This window comes from Electrophorus electricus, chromosome 15, assembly GCF_013358815.1.
Source record: "Electrophorus electricus isolate fEleEle1 chromosome 15, fEleEle1.pri, whole genome shotgun sequence".
Taxonomy (NCBI): domain Eukaryota; kingdom Metazoa; phylum Chordata; class Actinopteri; order Gymnotiformes; family Gymnotidae; genus Electrophorus; species Electrophorus electricus.
The window spans coordinates 3139107-3154461 of record NC_049549.1 but is presented as its reverse complement, the minus strand read 5'-3'; the positions used below and the strand labels follow the sequence as shown (position 1 = coordinate 3154461).

Here is a 15355-nt window from a genome sequence, read left to right as displayed (position 1 = left end):
AAGTTTGGTTTATTTGTCACATACATAGTCATACAGTATAACCCGCAGTGAAATGGTTTGAGAGCGCTCTGTCCAAACTGAGGAAAAAGAAAACAACAAACAGGTGTATAGGGAAATTATATTATTTATAACCCTAAAAAAAAAAATATATATATATATATATAACAATGTATGTATAATATGTTTATATACACAATGTATATATGGATATGTATAAATGTACACAATGTACAGTTCCAACTTGTAATTGAATATTCACAGTTACATGGTGGTGGTCCCCACAGTTGATCAATTTCCCTGATTCAGGGCCCGAAAGGCCTCTGGGAAGAAGCTCCTCTTAAGTCTCTCTATCTTGGTCTTCAGGGAGTGAAAGCGCTTCCCTGACCTCAACAGAGAGAAGAGCCTATTGTTTGGATGGGTGGGGTCCTTCACAATCCTCCTGGCCTTGGTCTGGCATCGCTTGTAGTAGATGGTCTGCAGGTCAGGAAGTTCCGTATGAGTGATGCGCTCTGCTGAACGCACCTCCCTTTGGAGTGCTTGTCTGTCCTGCTTGGTGCTGTTCCCAAACCAGACTGTGATGTTCCCCGTGAGGATGCTCTCGATAGTGCAGGTGTGGAAGTTCTGCAGTACCTTGGAGGGCAGTCTGAAGTCACTTAGGCGTCTGAGGTGGTAAAGACGCTGACGAGCCTTCTTTGCCAGGGAGTTGGTATGGCGGGACCAGGACAGGTCCTGCGAGATGTGAACACCAAGGTACCTGAAACTATCTACTCTCTCCACCATGGTTCCACTGATCCTCACAGGTTGGTAGTGTCGCTCCTGCTTCTTGCTGCAATCCACAATCTGCTCCTTTGTCTTACTGACATTTAGGAGATTATTTTCCTGGCACCAATTCTCCAGGTGTTTAATCTCCTCCAGGTAGGCCCTCTCATTGTTGTCCGAGATCAGGCCAATGACGACGGTGTCGTCAGCAAACTTGACAATGATGGTGGAGCTGGAAGTGGCTGTACAGTGAGTGTACAGTGAGTAGAGCAGGGGGCTTAGGACACAACCCTGAGGAGCTCCAGTGCTGAGGGTGAGGGTGGATGAGACACAGTTGCCCACCTGTACTGATTGTGGTCTGTCTATTAGGAAGTTGCAGATCCAGTCATACAGGGATGTATGCAGTCCTAGATCCTCCAACTTAGTAGTGAGTAGGGAGGGGATGATGGTGTTAAATGCTGAACTGTAGTCACCAAACAGCATTTTAACATAATTACCCCTCCCTTTGTCCAGGTGGGTCAGTGTGGTGTGGAGCAGATGTGCAATTGCATCGTCAGTGGAGCGGTTGTGGCGGTATGCAAACTGCAGTGGGTCCATGGAGGCTGGCAGTGAAGATGTGATGAAGTCTCTGACTAGCTTTTCAAAGCACTACATCATGACTGATGTGAGGGCAACAGGGCGGTAGTCATTGAGGTCGGAGGGTCGAGGTTTCTTCGGGACGGGGACGATGGTGGATCGCTTAAAGCTGGACGGGACAACACCGAGCATCAGGGAGAGATTGAAGATGTCGGTGAATACCGGGGCTAGCTGGTCTGCGCAGGATTTGAGGACCCTCCCGCAGATACCGTCTGGTCCCACCGCCTTCCCGGTATTCACTCTTTTGAACACTCTCCTCACGCACTCCCCGTGATGATGAGAGGCCGCTGTTCTATGGTGGGCTGTGTGCATGCGCCGTTGGCTGCGCCAATAGCACCATAAGCGCTGTTAGCATTAGCGCTTCCATTTTAGGAGTGTGTGTGTGTACATTGTATGTAGCATATAGTAGAGTTTACATACATAACCCCCCTCAGGGAATACTAGCACACTAAAACTCACATCTACACAAATCTGAGGTCTTTAATGTTTTCTGACATCACAGCGCATACCTCAACACCAAGACACAGGCGGCCACCAGCGTGTATGCCAGAAGAGTCCCGATGGACATTAGGTCTACCAGGTCCTTCAGGTCAAACAGGAACGCCATCACGGCTGCACAGAACGCACACACACACACACACACACACACACACACACACACACACACAACTGAAGAAGCATGACCACAGGGCTAAAAAAAAATAAAAAATACACAGACAAAATGGAATCAAGCTCTGTCAGTACACATGATATACATGATATTCATGCATATAAACATTTAACAAAAATACATGAGTCAATTTAGATAGAAAACAAAAATTTGACTCTGTGTGTTTAGTCATAGATACAAGCCAGGGATAAAATCCAGAAAAGAACTTGGATATCAAAACATGTACACTAACCCCCCTGCGGAAGTTGCCGTTTAAAGAATGAGAGGGATTTGATACAGACATGTCACAGTGTCCTGGAAAGGTTTCTAACATCTCAGGAGAACACCGCAACAGGTCGTGTCATGACCTTCTCGATATACAGTCATGTCCTAACGCTGTGTAATGCAACATTAGCTGTTTTCTAAGATGTCAAGTTTCCTTCTGGCGGTGTGTCCTTTTAGGGGCATGTCCTCCTGAGAGAGGAGGACATTAAGGTTCCCAAGGTTGTTCGCTGAAACCGATTCTCAGACAGAGCCGTGGGGTGGAGAGAGGGAGGGATATACATTGATTATCTGTTGTTGGGAGACAGCGCCCCTTACAGGAACAGGGAACCAGTCTGTTGGGTTTAATTCTCCTCACCTGCCACAAACCCTGAGGTAAGTGTAGCCATTACAGGGGTTTTGGACCTGGAGTTGATGTTGCCCAGGAACTTGAAAAGAAGACCGTCCTCTGCCATGGCCCATATGACTCTGGGCATCGGAAACATGGAGCCCAGGAGGCTAATGGACACACACACACACACACACAGAGTTAGGTGTCTAGCTGTGCCATTAGTGGTCACCTGCAGTTTGTCTGGACTTGTTCAGTCACTCACTCTCGACACACTGACGTGTGCAAGAACCCCAGCAACACAGCTGTGACTGAAACATCTTCCAGCCCAAAACATGCCACCACTATCATGTCAGCACCACCCAGACACCCCCCCCCAGCGGTGGAGAAACAGCTGCACAGCATACACAGCCCCCGCAGTGAGTGAGATCTGTGCAGCTCATACAGCAGGGCGTGTAGCGGTAACATCACAGGCATGTTTCGCTCTCTCAGAGGCAGGAAGTGTAATGGGAGCCTAATATTAAACTCAGATCTCTGCTATTAACAGCCACAGCAGAGACACGGCATGCTGCACTCACACTCGCTGAATTAATCCTGGTATATGAATGAAAAACCCTGTGTCCTAAATATCCTGTTTCTCTGGAAACTTTTTATGTAACAATTATACTAATATTCATCATAATAATAATTATTATTTAGTTATTATTAATTTCAGTTAATTCAGCTACAACAGCAGCAACAACAACAACAATCACCATTATTAATACTATGCAAAAAGTTTCCAGAGCTATTTATTATTTAGTCATTACAAATTTCAGTTAATTCAGCTATAACAACAACAATTATCACTATTGTTATCCCTATAATTATTATTTATTAATTTAGTTATTATTTGTAATAACTAGCCATTTCAGCAACAATAACAACAATCACTATTATTAATACTATGCAAAAAGTTTCCAGAACTATTTCATTTATTAATATTATTTAATCATTATTAATTTCAGTTAATTCAGCTACAACAACAACAATAATAATAATATTGCCACACGGAGTCCCTACCTGGTGGACAAGGCGCACAACGACCCGACGCTCACGGCGTACGTAGCTCCTCTCCAGCCCACGTGTTCGAAGGCAGCTGGCAGCGGGCTGTTCTCGTCCAGCATGTAATACGGCATCATGAGCGTGAGGGCGGCCGACACGCCGAAGTACGCCACGAAACAGATGAGCAGAGACGCCACGATGCTGATGGGGATCGCCCTCTGGGGGTTCTTCACCTCCTCTCCTGCAGGGAAACACGGCGAGGCAAGAAGCAGCTCAGCGGCTTCAGAAAAGCCTCCACGGCTCCGTCCCCAGGAAGCCAAAGAACTAAAGAACACGTGGATGAAACACAGGACGTGGAGTCCGACACTCACCTGTGGTAGCGATACAGTCAAAGCCCACAAACGCGTAAAAACACGTCGCAGCTCCGGAAAGAACCCCCGAGAAACCGAAGGGCATGAAACCACCCTGTCCCAGACTCGCCTCTGACACACTGCATGCGCACACACACACACACAGCCCACATTAGCCTACCATCACACCAATAACAGCCCTTACTGGAACCGGAAATGCACCCACAGCGACGACTCACTTTTCACTAGAGCTGGTGTTGAGAATCTGCTGTGGACTCAGAGTCCAGTTGCTGAAGGTGCCTTTCACCAGTCCGGACACAATCACAAACATCAAGACCAGCACATTAATGCAGGTGAACACCTTGTTCACCATGGCCGACTCCTTCACACCGAACGCCAGCAGCCCTGCACATAGCACAGCAAAGGAACGCTGCAGAGAAACACACCTGGCACACCTCGCAGTACGGATCCGCGATTTGAACACACACCGGGTGATGTGCGCGTGATCCGGATGGGCCTTACCAGTCAGAACGAGGATGATGAGAACGGCGAAGATGTCCGGGTACTTTGCGAGGATCCCCGGTGCGTCCATGCTCATATGAGCTCTGTAGAACACCTCGATGCGGTTGTCTATCAGCCGATCAAATGTGGCACTCCAGGCCCGGGCAACGCTGGAGGTTCCTACGGCAACCAGGTCACGACACGACACAATGAACGTGATGAACTCAAGGCAACAGGTTAATTTTTAGTTGCAGACTGCAGCAAAGACGCACAACGCTCTCCAGATGACGAGAACAAAGTATTAAGAATATGACACTTCAACCTGAAAACCTTTAATTCAGTAATATTTTAACAACACTTTCCCTTCTGTGGCGGAGGTTTTCATACCTATGATGTAGGAGAGGATGAGGTTCCAGCCTGTGATGAAGGCCCACAGCTCGCCCACGGTAACGTAGCTGTAGAGGTAAGCAGATCCTGTTTTGGGCACGCGCGCGCCGAACTCTGCGTAACACAGGCCCGCCATGACGGAGGCCAGCGCGGCAATGAGGAAGGAGAGGACGATAGCGGGGCCGGCGTTGTCCTTGGCGACGGCCCCGGCCAGCACGTACACGCCGGCGCCCAGCGTGCTGCCCACGCCCAGTGCCACCAGGTCGAAGGTGTTGAGGCAGCGTGCCAGTCGCGTCTCCTGCGTACTGGAGTCGACCGCCTTCACACGCAGTAGCATCTGCCCAAAGCTTCGCAAAGTGGTCAGCACCATGGTGACACACACCTCACACACACACCTCACACAGCACGGTCAGACGCCTAGAACGACAGATGGAGACACGTCAGAACAGATACAACATCAACGGATGACGTGACGTTATGGTCAAACAGACGCTCCGATCATGGCCTCCTGCACACACACACATCGTTAAACTTAATTAACAGGATTAATGTTATTACATCAACTGTTCATCTGTAAACCAGGTCAGTTCATGTTTGTTTACAGTACATAACGAGTTGTTTAGCTACACACAACTATCATTCATGATGAATCATGAGTTTGGTTTCTGTCTCCAACGTATACAAACTGTAAAGACACAAATGATTGAAAAGTTCTAATTTAAGTTACATAATTGTTGTCTGTCTGTCAATCTGAGGTTATTAGAAGTTATTTTCAGATTGTGAGGTTTCACTGTAGAGATTTCTGTGATCAGGGTACTTTCTGAAGCTTCTGACTGCATCTTTAAAGTCCATTTTGGGCAGTGAGCTTCCGACTGTATCTTTAATGTCCATTTGGGCTTCCATAGGAATTCCAAGTCGAGCTAGTTCAGGACCCAGTCTGTTAGCAAAAACTGCAGCCTGACTTATGGCTTTGGACTCGGATAAACCTGACGTCAGTGGTGTAAACGAGACCTTACAGTAAAACCTTTTTATAGTGACTGCACTCACTGGCACAACAGCTAACGTGAAGTATTCAGTGTGAGACTAGACACTAGCGTGTGCCATTACACACCACAAAGTCCCAGTGTTAATTGAAGCATAAATACAGTTTGTATACCACTATACAACATGGGAACATCGTGGTACTTAAATCTACAACTGCAGTGAATTATCTTGGACTTAAGAGATATTTTCTTTGTGTTTCTTACGCAGATCAAATAAAAACAGAGTGTGCAAATACAGAATAAAATAATTCACACATTCAGAAGGAAATCAGATTAAAAGATTAGACTTGTTCAAGAACACCTGTGTAAATCTTAGTATAATGCCATGTTTCACTTAGCAGCTCGTAACACCTAGACTACACCACAGAGAAACCCTCAGAATGCCAAACAAAACCAATACTCCTCTCCCACATGTGTAAACAATCACACCTCAGAAGGAGGGCCTCCATCCATCTGCAGGTGCACACACCCATGTGGGGGGCACCTTTACTGGCTCTCTGCCAGCTCCCTGAGCCATCATTGGGTTAATGGTCACACACGTGACCAATCAGGCCCGAGGGACACAAACAGAACCCAGCCGTGTCATGTGACCCAGCACAGCAGCTGCGGTGGCCATGTTCACCACACACTGACCAGTCCATCACTCCAGTGCATGCCCAGTTCAGGCCCTCGCACGACCTACACAAGACCAACTCAAACACAGCAACAAGCTCCAGAGATGGCGTGTGTCGGAGAGCTCGGGAACGTTCAGACTTCTTCACCACAGCCTAGAACTCATTAACCTTTTAAACTACAGGCTTATTCATTGTGCATTCACAGACGAATACTCCTCAATATTTTTTATTTTTCCACATTGTTTTTACATTTTTTATATGCAAGTATCTACTTAGCATTAGGACCCACAAGCAGGTCCATGGAGACTAAGAAGTTAAAAACTTGAGCAACATCTTAGTTATTAACCATTCACAACCTTCAGTCATTGTCATGATAATTGGATTATTTGCTCAACGACTCCTGAAGGGATGTGACCTCTGCAGGCTGGCAGCTTCAGTGTGACTAACTTCAGGGAAAACCTGAACCAAACTCAAGTCCAAGAGCGCAGAGTTTCTAAGCTGTTTGCCAAGAGAGTACAACACCCTCACTGGGGCTCAGTCAAGAGCGTGACAGTATCGGCCCAGAGAGATCACATGTCCTTACTGAACGGAGCAGATGTCTGGTGTGACAGCAAAGCAAATACCTGCCACACACGACACCGGCCACAGGAATACTTAAAACACGTAGTCTGATGTATTAAAAAAACACTACCGTCCTCAACAAATTCCAATTACAGGAAACAGGAAAGGTGAGGTTACTACTACATTACCTGAAGGTCCCACCCCAATGGATCCAGATCGCTCACATGCCAGTGGAAGTCAAAGGGAGAAAAAGTTGGTATGTGATCGTAGAACACGCCCTGGAAGACTAAATATGGTAACGAATGAAATAGAAAAGACAATAGTGTGTGAAGACCTAGCACAACAGTCAGGAAGTGTGGCTACGTAGATCCACAGAGCATAGTAGCACCCCCCCCCCCCCCACACACACACACATGAGGAGCACAGCCATGTACAACACACATTCCATTTGCCAATGTTCTTTTAAACGTATTTGCAAATAATCTCACTTAAAATATATTTAAATATTTTGCATCATATTTATTTAAAATGTCAGGTCCTCGGGTCAATCAAAACTGCACATGTCAGCAAACCCTCAATCAAACCCCTGTCAGGGTCACCCCCTCTCTCTCTCTCTCACACACACACACACACACACACACACACACACACACACACACACACACACACACACACACACAGCTCCTCCCCTCCTGAGCATGGACTGTTGATGACCAGCTGTTATGACATCATGACAAATTAACTCCAGGTCAAGGACAACAATCAATCGCACAAACCAAAGGAGACAGAACACTACTGCAGCAACCTCTTCTGAAGTGTAGTGGAGAGGATTCCAAACCTCCAGTACACAGGACAAAACAAACGAAAGAAAAAAACAACAAAACCCAAAACACCACCACCTTAAACACACACACACACGAGGTGAGCAGCACAACCAGGGTTCTCCTCTTCCAGCATTAGGGTTATGACCACTGGCTGGTTTTAGATGAATAATCAAATAAATGACCTCATTTATTATTTATGCATATTTTATGGTGCTCTTTGAACACGTGACCGGTGTCGTATTGCAAGACAGTTACCGTTTTACGCCACATTTCACTTCTGCTGCAGTTTTAACAGTTAGAACATGTAAAATGTTCCCCCTCGTTATTGTATTTTAACCAAAACAACCATTATTTATTCATTTCAGTTTACAATGGTAAAATAGCCAAGTTGTTAACGGTTATACATTTTAGTGCGCTCAATTTTTCTGTCAGCCATTTTACAATTTTGGTAAGACAAGCACCACTGTGTGCTCACCATCCCCCATGGGAAGGCGCCCGCTAGCTGTCCGCCACCTGGTTGGAGGAGTCCAGCTCGTCTCAGTAAAAGCAGCAGTGATGCAAACGCGCCCGCACGTCATTAACTGACGCGTTGAATTATGCCGGACATCATCTGCGCGCGCTGCCGTCGGTAGTGGAGCACGTTGTGTCGCACGCGCGAGGAAACGCGTCGTAGCTCGGCTTCAGGAAATAAACGAAACGAAAGCCCGAACTGCTTCTTTACGGTGGCGCGTCAAACCGCAGCACATCGCGCGCTGTGCTAACGACGTTCACGAGACCCGCTCGCGGGCGTGTGTTGCATCAGCTCTTGGACCATGTGCACGAGAGGAACGAGCCACATCAGCGTACGCGCGCGCCACATCAGCTAGAGCACGCGTTAAGGAGAGCTCTGCCTCGCGTTACAAGTGCGTGGACATATCGGGGTGTCTAAGATGAACAACAATGTCGTAAATGAAACACGACGGATACTTTGAAAAAAGTCTGAAATCTTACCTCGCGGACCCTTCGGGTTCTGTTGGCTGTGAGCTGCAGTAGTTCCAGGAAAACTCCCGAAATCCGGCGCGTTATAACATTTAAATGAAAACTTTACTACTAAGACAGCGATGCCGTGCGCGAGGTTAGTGAACCATGCCTGCGAGCCCACTCCCGTGCGTTTCGCGAGACTGCCTCCAAGCATCACGCCCTGAAACATGACGTCATCAAAACTCATCGGCACGAGCAGTGGAACTCGGAGCACCGCGGGGATGGAGAAACCCTCCCGCGCGTGGAGCCTGGCCAGGCTGCTTTCTTCTTCACGTTAGGACATGAGAATGAGCCGATCAAGTTTCAGTCCTGCATCCTTCCTGAACTCACAAATATTTCAAATTAGTTCCGTCAAATGATTAAAAATAATTAAACGTTAATCACACGACTTCCTGCAGTTAACTAAGGTTCATAAAACCTTTATATTGCTATATTCTTCAGGGCAGGTTTTGTACAGAATGTTTCACGCACAGTGGCCAAAGTGGTTTACACAGACAACCAAGACTTACAAAGAAACATCCCCAGATCTGTCACTCCAGGGAAAAGTCCATAACTTAAAGAAACTCATGGTGTCATAAATATTTTTATAGTGTTTTAATCGGACAGCAGACTTTAGTTTTTATTTGTGATCGCCCTTGTGTCGTTAAGACGTCTGACCGTACCGCACTGACCAGAAACATGTCACAGAATGGCCAGTTTGTTCAGGGTACACGAGCGTCTCCCACCACGTGCTGGTGTACTTTGCGCAAACCTAGAAAGCGCGATCATTTCGTCAGTCCTGAGTGGCGAAAGGTTGCTTCAGTCCTGTTCATAACCTCAAACGCTGCACACCACCAAACACAGACTGTGCTATGAAACGGAAATATGCTTAATTTCTTTTTATCTTGTGGTGTTAGATGTTGAAAGTGTCAATACTGCAAAAGGCCGCATAACCCTCCATCAGTACGGCACGCGATCTACGGACCAGGCAGCAGAGGGCAGCGTCGCACCACTGCCAGTGCGCGAGATCTTTGCGCAGCGTGGTCTACACTGTGTCCTTGATAAGCGCGAGGACAAACTGCAGCCAGGTGTCCTAGAAAGACCTCTGAGACAGAGCGTGCTGACAAAACGCAACACCTGGAAGCACGAGGGCCCTCGTGAACTTCGCAATTTTAAAATGGAAAATAGTGATAAGACGAATCGTGCGGCTGTGTTGGAGGTTAAAGACTCGAGATTCAGGGCCAGACACGCGGTCGCGTCAGGAAAAGCACAAAGTGCTTCCACCTTTCACTCTTTATGCCACCTGACAAGTGAATATTTCTGGACTTCAAAATAGAAGGAATCCTGATTTTTAAAAAAATTACCAGATCAGTTTCAGTAATGATAATGTACCATTACAGTAAAGAAGACAAAAAAAAACCCCAACACAGTTCGTCTTATTTTTTTATTCCACATTTTGGTATGCAGACTGAAACCCATGCTATCAATAAAACCAAGCGGAGCAGGAGAGGCAAGAAAAGCACACAGAGAGGAAGGGCACAAATGTCTCCTGCCTGTTTCTGCCCTTATGGAGGAGTTGGAGGGCAGAATGGCACGTGCTTGTTCTTGATTTCCATCCCTGTACACAGCCTGACCACCGGGCTGATTAAGAACGAGGCAGCATCTCGGCGTGGCGAGGAACCCCGTGGCACCGGCGGCCGCTGCTCTCGCGTGGACGCCACGGTTCCTCTTAACATGTTCCACTGGAGAACACTAGTGAAAATAACACGGGTGGGGAGGACGGGCGCGATTAAGCAAGACGTACCTCCTTCAAACTCACGATGGCCCTTGTTCACAAGGCAGATATTTATGCAGAGTGGGGCTCTCATGCCTCTGGAGAGCTGAACAGGGTTGATTTTTTAAAGCTTTTGGTGTTATATAAAGGCAACCGTGGGCTTGGGAGCTCTCTGCGCGAGCCATTACAGGGATGGTGGTGGAATGTGAATGGTGCTGTCTGATTTGCTTGTGGTAGGAAGAGGAGATCAAACCAGCCATATGGGGCAGCAGTTAAAATAGTTTAGGACATGCTGCATGGCAGAGGGACTCAGGCAAGGAACACACACACACACACACAACAGATACAAAACACTCTACACACACACACACACACACACACAACAGATACGAAACATTCTACACACACACAACAGATACAAAACATTCCCCACACAGATACACATCAGATACAGAATGTTCCACACACAACAGGACTTCTTGTTTGTACTGCCAATGAGTCAATGAGTCACTGCTTGCTGACATACAAACTGGCACGTTACTGTGCACAATATAATCAGGTAGGAAAGGTAAGAAGCCACAACTATAATATAATATATCTAATGATGACTATCACCCCTTTAAAATAAACTAAACAATATGTTCAAATCAACACTGATGTTCAGGACAAATATAATAATGACAATGTAAATCAAAAAATACAAAAATGAATTACACAACACAGCATTTATGTATAATGTTATTTTCACTCAAAAATGACTGAGAAACAAGGAATTGGCAAGTGCGTCACAATGTAAATGGAAAACAGGAAATGGCAGCTTCAGAATATCAGTCACTTCCTCTGGAACGGCTCTTAAGCGGCTAAGAGATTTACCCACTGTTTACCCACAATTAATTCACTTTCATCTTTCACAAATTAAAAAATTATTGCTTTTTTAATATGAAAATTGTACTCGTTAAACAACAGATTTAAGCAAAATGGTTGAAAAGGAAATACAAGCAGAAGTCGTCTCTCTGTGAGCCTCCGTGGACCAGCAGACATGAACAGGATAATTATTGTTATCTATGTATCTATCACTTTCACCTGACGGGGTGGGGGCGGTTCGGCTTGTTCAAACCACACACACACACACACACACACACACACACACACACACACACACACAGAAAGGGGAAGGTGCTGTTTATTCAGGAGCTCAGGTTTGGAATAATGTATACACAGACATTTTCCATGGAGGATTTAAAAGCAAGTCTACATCATCTCTAAGCAGCAACTCGACTTTAATGAGAAACCCTGTTGTTGGCCAGATAAGGCGCGTACACAGAGCAGCATCACAGCCCATGTAGCACAGAGATGGCCCACTGTTTCATTAAAAAATAAACTAGAGAAAAACGGGCAGACATTAAGAGCAAGACTTTTGTGGTGACCCGAGAGAGTTTAATGGAGATGTTTACTTCACCAGAGCTAACTGGAAGCGACACAGCAACCAAGCATCAGAAGACCATCGGGGAGATGCAGTCCACATCAGGTGGGACATGTTAGCTCAGAGTGTGTGCACGTTTCACTGGTGAGCTTTTACAGTCCAACGAAAAATAATATAAACCATAGTAAGACTGGACAGCAGATTGTAAGGATTGCTAATACTCATTAAGTAGGTTTCAAAATAAATGATTCAGTATAGCTAACCTTTAGTTCCTTACACTAAGGTTCCAGTGATACTTAAACTTGATCCTTGCTTTTACCAAGCTTTCTTATGGTCCAAGTGCTTTACTCAACAATATTAACACAAAAAAGTGCTTGTTTGTGCACCACACCCAGTAAATAGACCTTAATTCACATTTTAGATTAGATACTTGATGGAATTTATTACAATAAATATAAGCAAGCATTTTAATTAGTTTTGCATGGTACATTTGATGTTAATATGTAACTAAACAGACATATTTGACGTGGCTTTCAATTTCAAGAGCAATTTCAGTTTTCATAATAAAGTCTAATCAGACCTGCTTGTTTTTCCACGCAGAAACATGGGATTTGGCAACCAGGATTACAATCACCGACAGATTAACTGAAACTAAAGTCATCCAGCTACCCATTATATTAAACAGGACAGAACAGAGCACACGTCATTTACACAGTTTACTCAAGTTCAGTGGATTGAGATCTGAGGCTCCTGGTGGAGGTTCAGGTGAAGACAGTAACTGAGTAACTCTGAAAGTGCAGGGCACACAGGTGAGGGGGAGGTGTCAACACAGAGGTCAGGGGGAGGAGCCAACACAGAGGTCAGGGGGAGGAGTCAACACAGAGGTCAGGGGGAGAAGCCAACACAGCGGTCAGGGGGAGGAGCCAACACAGAGGTCAGGGGGAGGAGCCAACACAGAGGCTGATGGGTAGAGTGGATCAATCTATCAATCACCCGGTAAATCTGTGATCGTGTTTCAGTTGCCGTAGTCAATTTCCTCATTGGCCAGAACAACAGCTGTTCTACAAGGAATGTAAACCTGAGAGAGAGAGAGAGAGAGAGAGAGAGAGAGAGAGAGAGAGAGAGAGCATAAGGGGGAGAGAAACAGAGAGAGGTGAAACAGTAAGTAAGCCATACAAATTGCCTGCTGTGACCAGTTTTTGATGTGTGCCTATGATACACAAGCACCACCACCACTTTGCCAGATGCATGATGTCCATCAGCCCTTAACGAAGGTCTCAGACCACAGAACCCGCCCCATTCTCATGCCACCAGTGTGTCAGGGCTACTGATGTGCTGGCTCAGGCTCAGCGCCTGTGCGCTCTGTGCGCCCTTCTCCATCTCTGTGCAGTATGCACCTATAACACAGGTGCACGTAATGATGTGCCCAGTGAGAAAACCTGAACGCATTAAAGATTATCAAAAAAAAATGTTTAACAAAAAAGCTTTGATTTCATCTTAAACAGCTACTTTAGTAGAACTGATACACAAGACCATTATTAGCAGTATGAATAAACCTTGTTGTTTCTGTCTTTGGTTTTTCCATCAATCCTTTAATGGATTCTGTTGGAGAAGCATGTTAGCTGCAGGCCAGACGAACCTCCTGAGCGTCAGCAGGGCTGATCTCAGTACAGCGTGACGCCAAGCCAAAGTCCTCGCAGCTACTGTTAGGGTTTAAATAGCAGCCTCCCTTTTCCATGCCACAGCCTCATTTTGCAGGACCTGCCACGCTGCCATGGAAAACTGCCATTTCAGCTTTCAGCTGACATCCTGCCAAAATTTGATTCCTTTAACGTTTATTTATGTATTTGTGTAAACGTGTTTCTCCCTGTATGAGCAGCAGCCACAGCTGTAGGTCTCCACTCTCACTGTTTATCCTCTGCACATCTCCATGTCTGAGGCAATCAGCACTGACAAATATCTGAACACAAGACTGTGTATTTACAGTCGTGGCCAAAAGTTTTGAGACTGACATTTTGGTTTTCACAAATTTTACTGCCTGTTTTTTAGATCCTTTTGTCAGATGTTTATATGGTATAGTGAAATACAATTCTAAGCATAAGTTTTTTTTAACTTCGTATTCATAAATACAGCCGGTTCAAGCAAGGACTTAATATTTACAGTGTTCACCCTTCTTTTTTAAGACTTCTGCAGTTCACCTTGGCATGCTGCATATCAGCTTCCTGACTGATGGCAACCCATTCTTGCCTAATCAGTGCTTGGAGTTGATCAGTTTTTGTTTGTCCACCCTCTTTTTGAGGAGAGACCACAGGTTTTGGGATTGAGATCTGGAGAGTTTCCTGGCCAGAAATTGATATCCAGCATGCCAAGGCAATTTGCAGAAGTCTTTGCTTAAACTGGATGTATTTGTCAATAAAATGTTAAAGAAATTATGAAATGCTTATAATTGTATTTCACTATACCATATAAACATCTGACAAAAAGAAACTGAAGCAGCAAACATTGTGAAAAACAAAATTTGTGTCAGTCTCAAAACGTTTGGCCACGATTGTAAATATCTGAGTTTACACGTCCGAGCAGAAATCCAAATTCACTGATATGACCCTGATATGGGAGCGTAAGCAGGGTCATGGGGAGATTTAGTACCAGGTTCAGTACCAGGGTGCCGTGTGTGACACACCTGTGGGTCGTGAGGTTCAGACACAGAGCTCGAGCTGGAAAGAGAGAACGAGAGCGAGGTAGACTGGGAGACAGAGAGGAAGAGAGGCACAGAGGGGCACAGAGAGAAAGTGGGGAAAGGTAGAGAGAGGTAGACAGAGGGAGAGAAGATGGAGGTGTTGTGAATGAATCGCTGCACCTGGTGAGACAAAACCCACCAGCATGTGGGACCTGCTACATGTCAACATTGTTTATTTTCTAGGCTTGAATAGAACAATCGTGACAATCAGCACCCAGAGAACCACACAGGTCCCCCTAACACTGTTACTGAAGTTCTCCAGACACACGCCGGTAAATGTACCAAACACACTTCACTATCTAGACAGGGATCCTCATACAGACACATCCACACTGGCCATCAACCTTGAGAGCATTAAACTAATTTAACTAATTAATACTCCACTTTCTTCTACAAGACGTCCTCACATCAACTAGCCTTAATGGAATAAACAACACTACTCAC

General features: G+C 45.7%; 2 protein-coding genes across 5 annotated transcripts in view; both read right to left on the bottom strand.

Annotated features, from left to right (window-relative positions):
- The window catches only part of LOC113578635 (high affinity cationic amino acid transporter 1-like), a 12996-nt gene extending 3639 nt beyond the window's left edge, over positions 1–9357 (bottom strand). Inside the window, exons 1-9 of one of the 4 annotated variants that reach the window (XM_035534481.1) lie at positions 8969–9357; positions 7343–7440; positions 4937–5353; positions 4571–4729; positions 4288–4453; positions 4070–4188; positions 3717–3939; positions 2685–2824; positions 1905–2007 (exon numbers count right to left, since the gene is read on the bottom strand). In XM_035534481.1, the coding sequence (XP_035390374.1) occupies positions 1905–2007; positions 2685–2824; positions 3717–3939; positions 4070–4188; positions 4288–4453; positions 4571–4729; positions 4937–5306 (1280 nt within the window). In that variant the 5' untranslated portion in view covers positions 5307–5353; positions 7343–7440; positions 8969–9357. Of the gene's footprint in view, positions 1–1904; positions 2008–2684; positions 2825–3716; positions 3940–4069; positions 4189–4287; positions 4454–4570; positions 4730–4936; positions 5354–7342; positions 7441–8453; positions 8874–8968 lie in introns of those variants that run through there. The other 3 variants (XM_035534482.1, XM_027012014.2, XM_035534483.1) reach the window with 3 other exon arrangements.
- A 3232-nt stretch (positions 9358–12589) lies between these two features.
- Positions 12590–15355, bottom strand: part of gbe1b (glucan (1,4-alpha-), branching enzyme 1b) — a 73946-nt gene continuing 71180 nt past the window's right edge. The window contains exon 16 of the mRNA XM_027012009.2: positions 12590–13252. Within this exon, the coding sequence (XP_026867810.2) occupies positions 13190–13252 (63 nt within the window). The 3' untranslated portion in view covers positions 12590–13189. The remainder of the gene's footprint in view (positions 13253–15355) is intronic.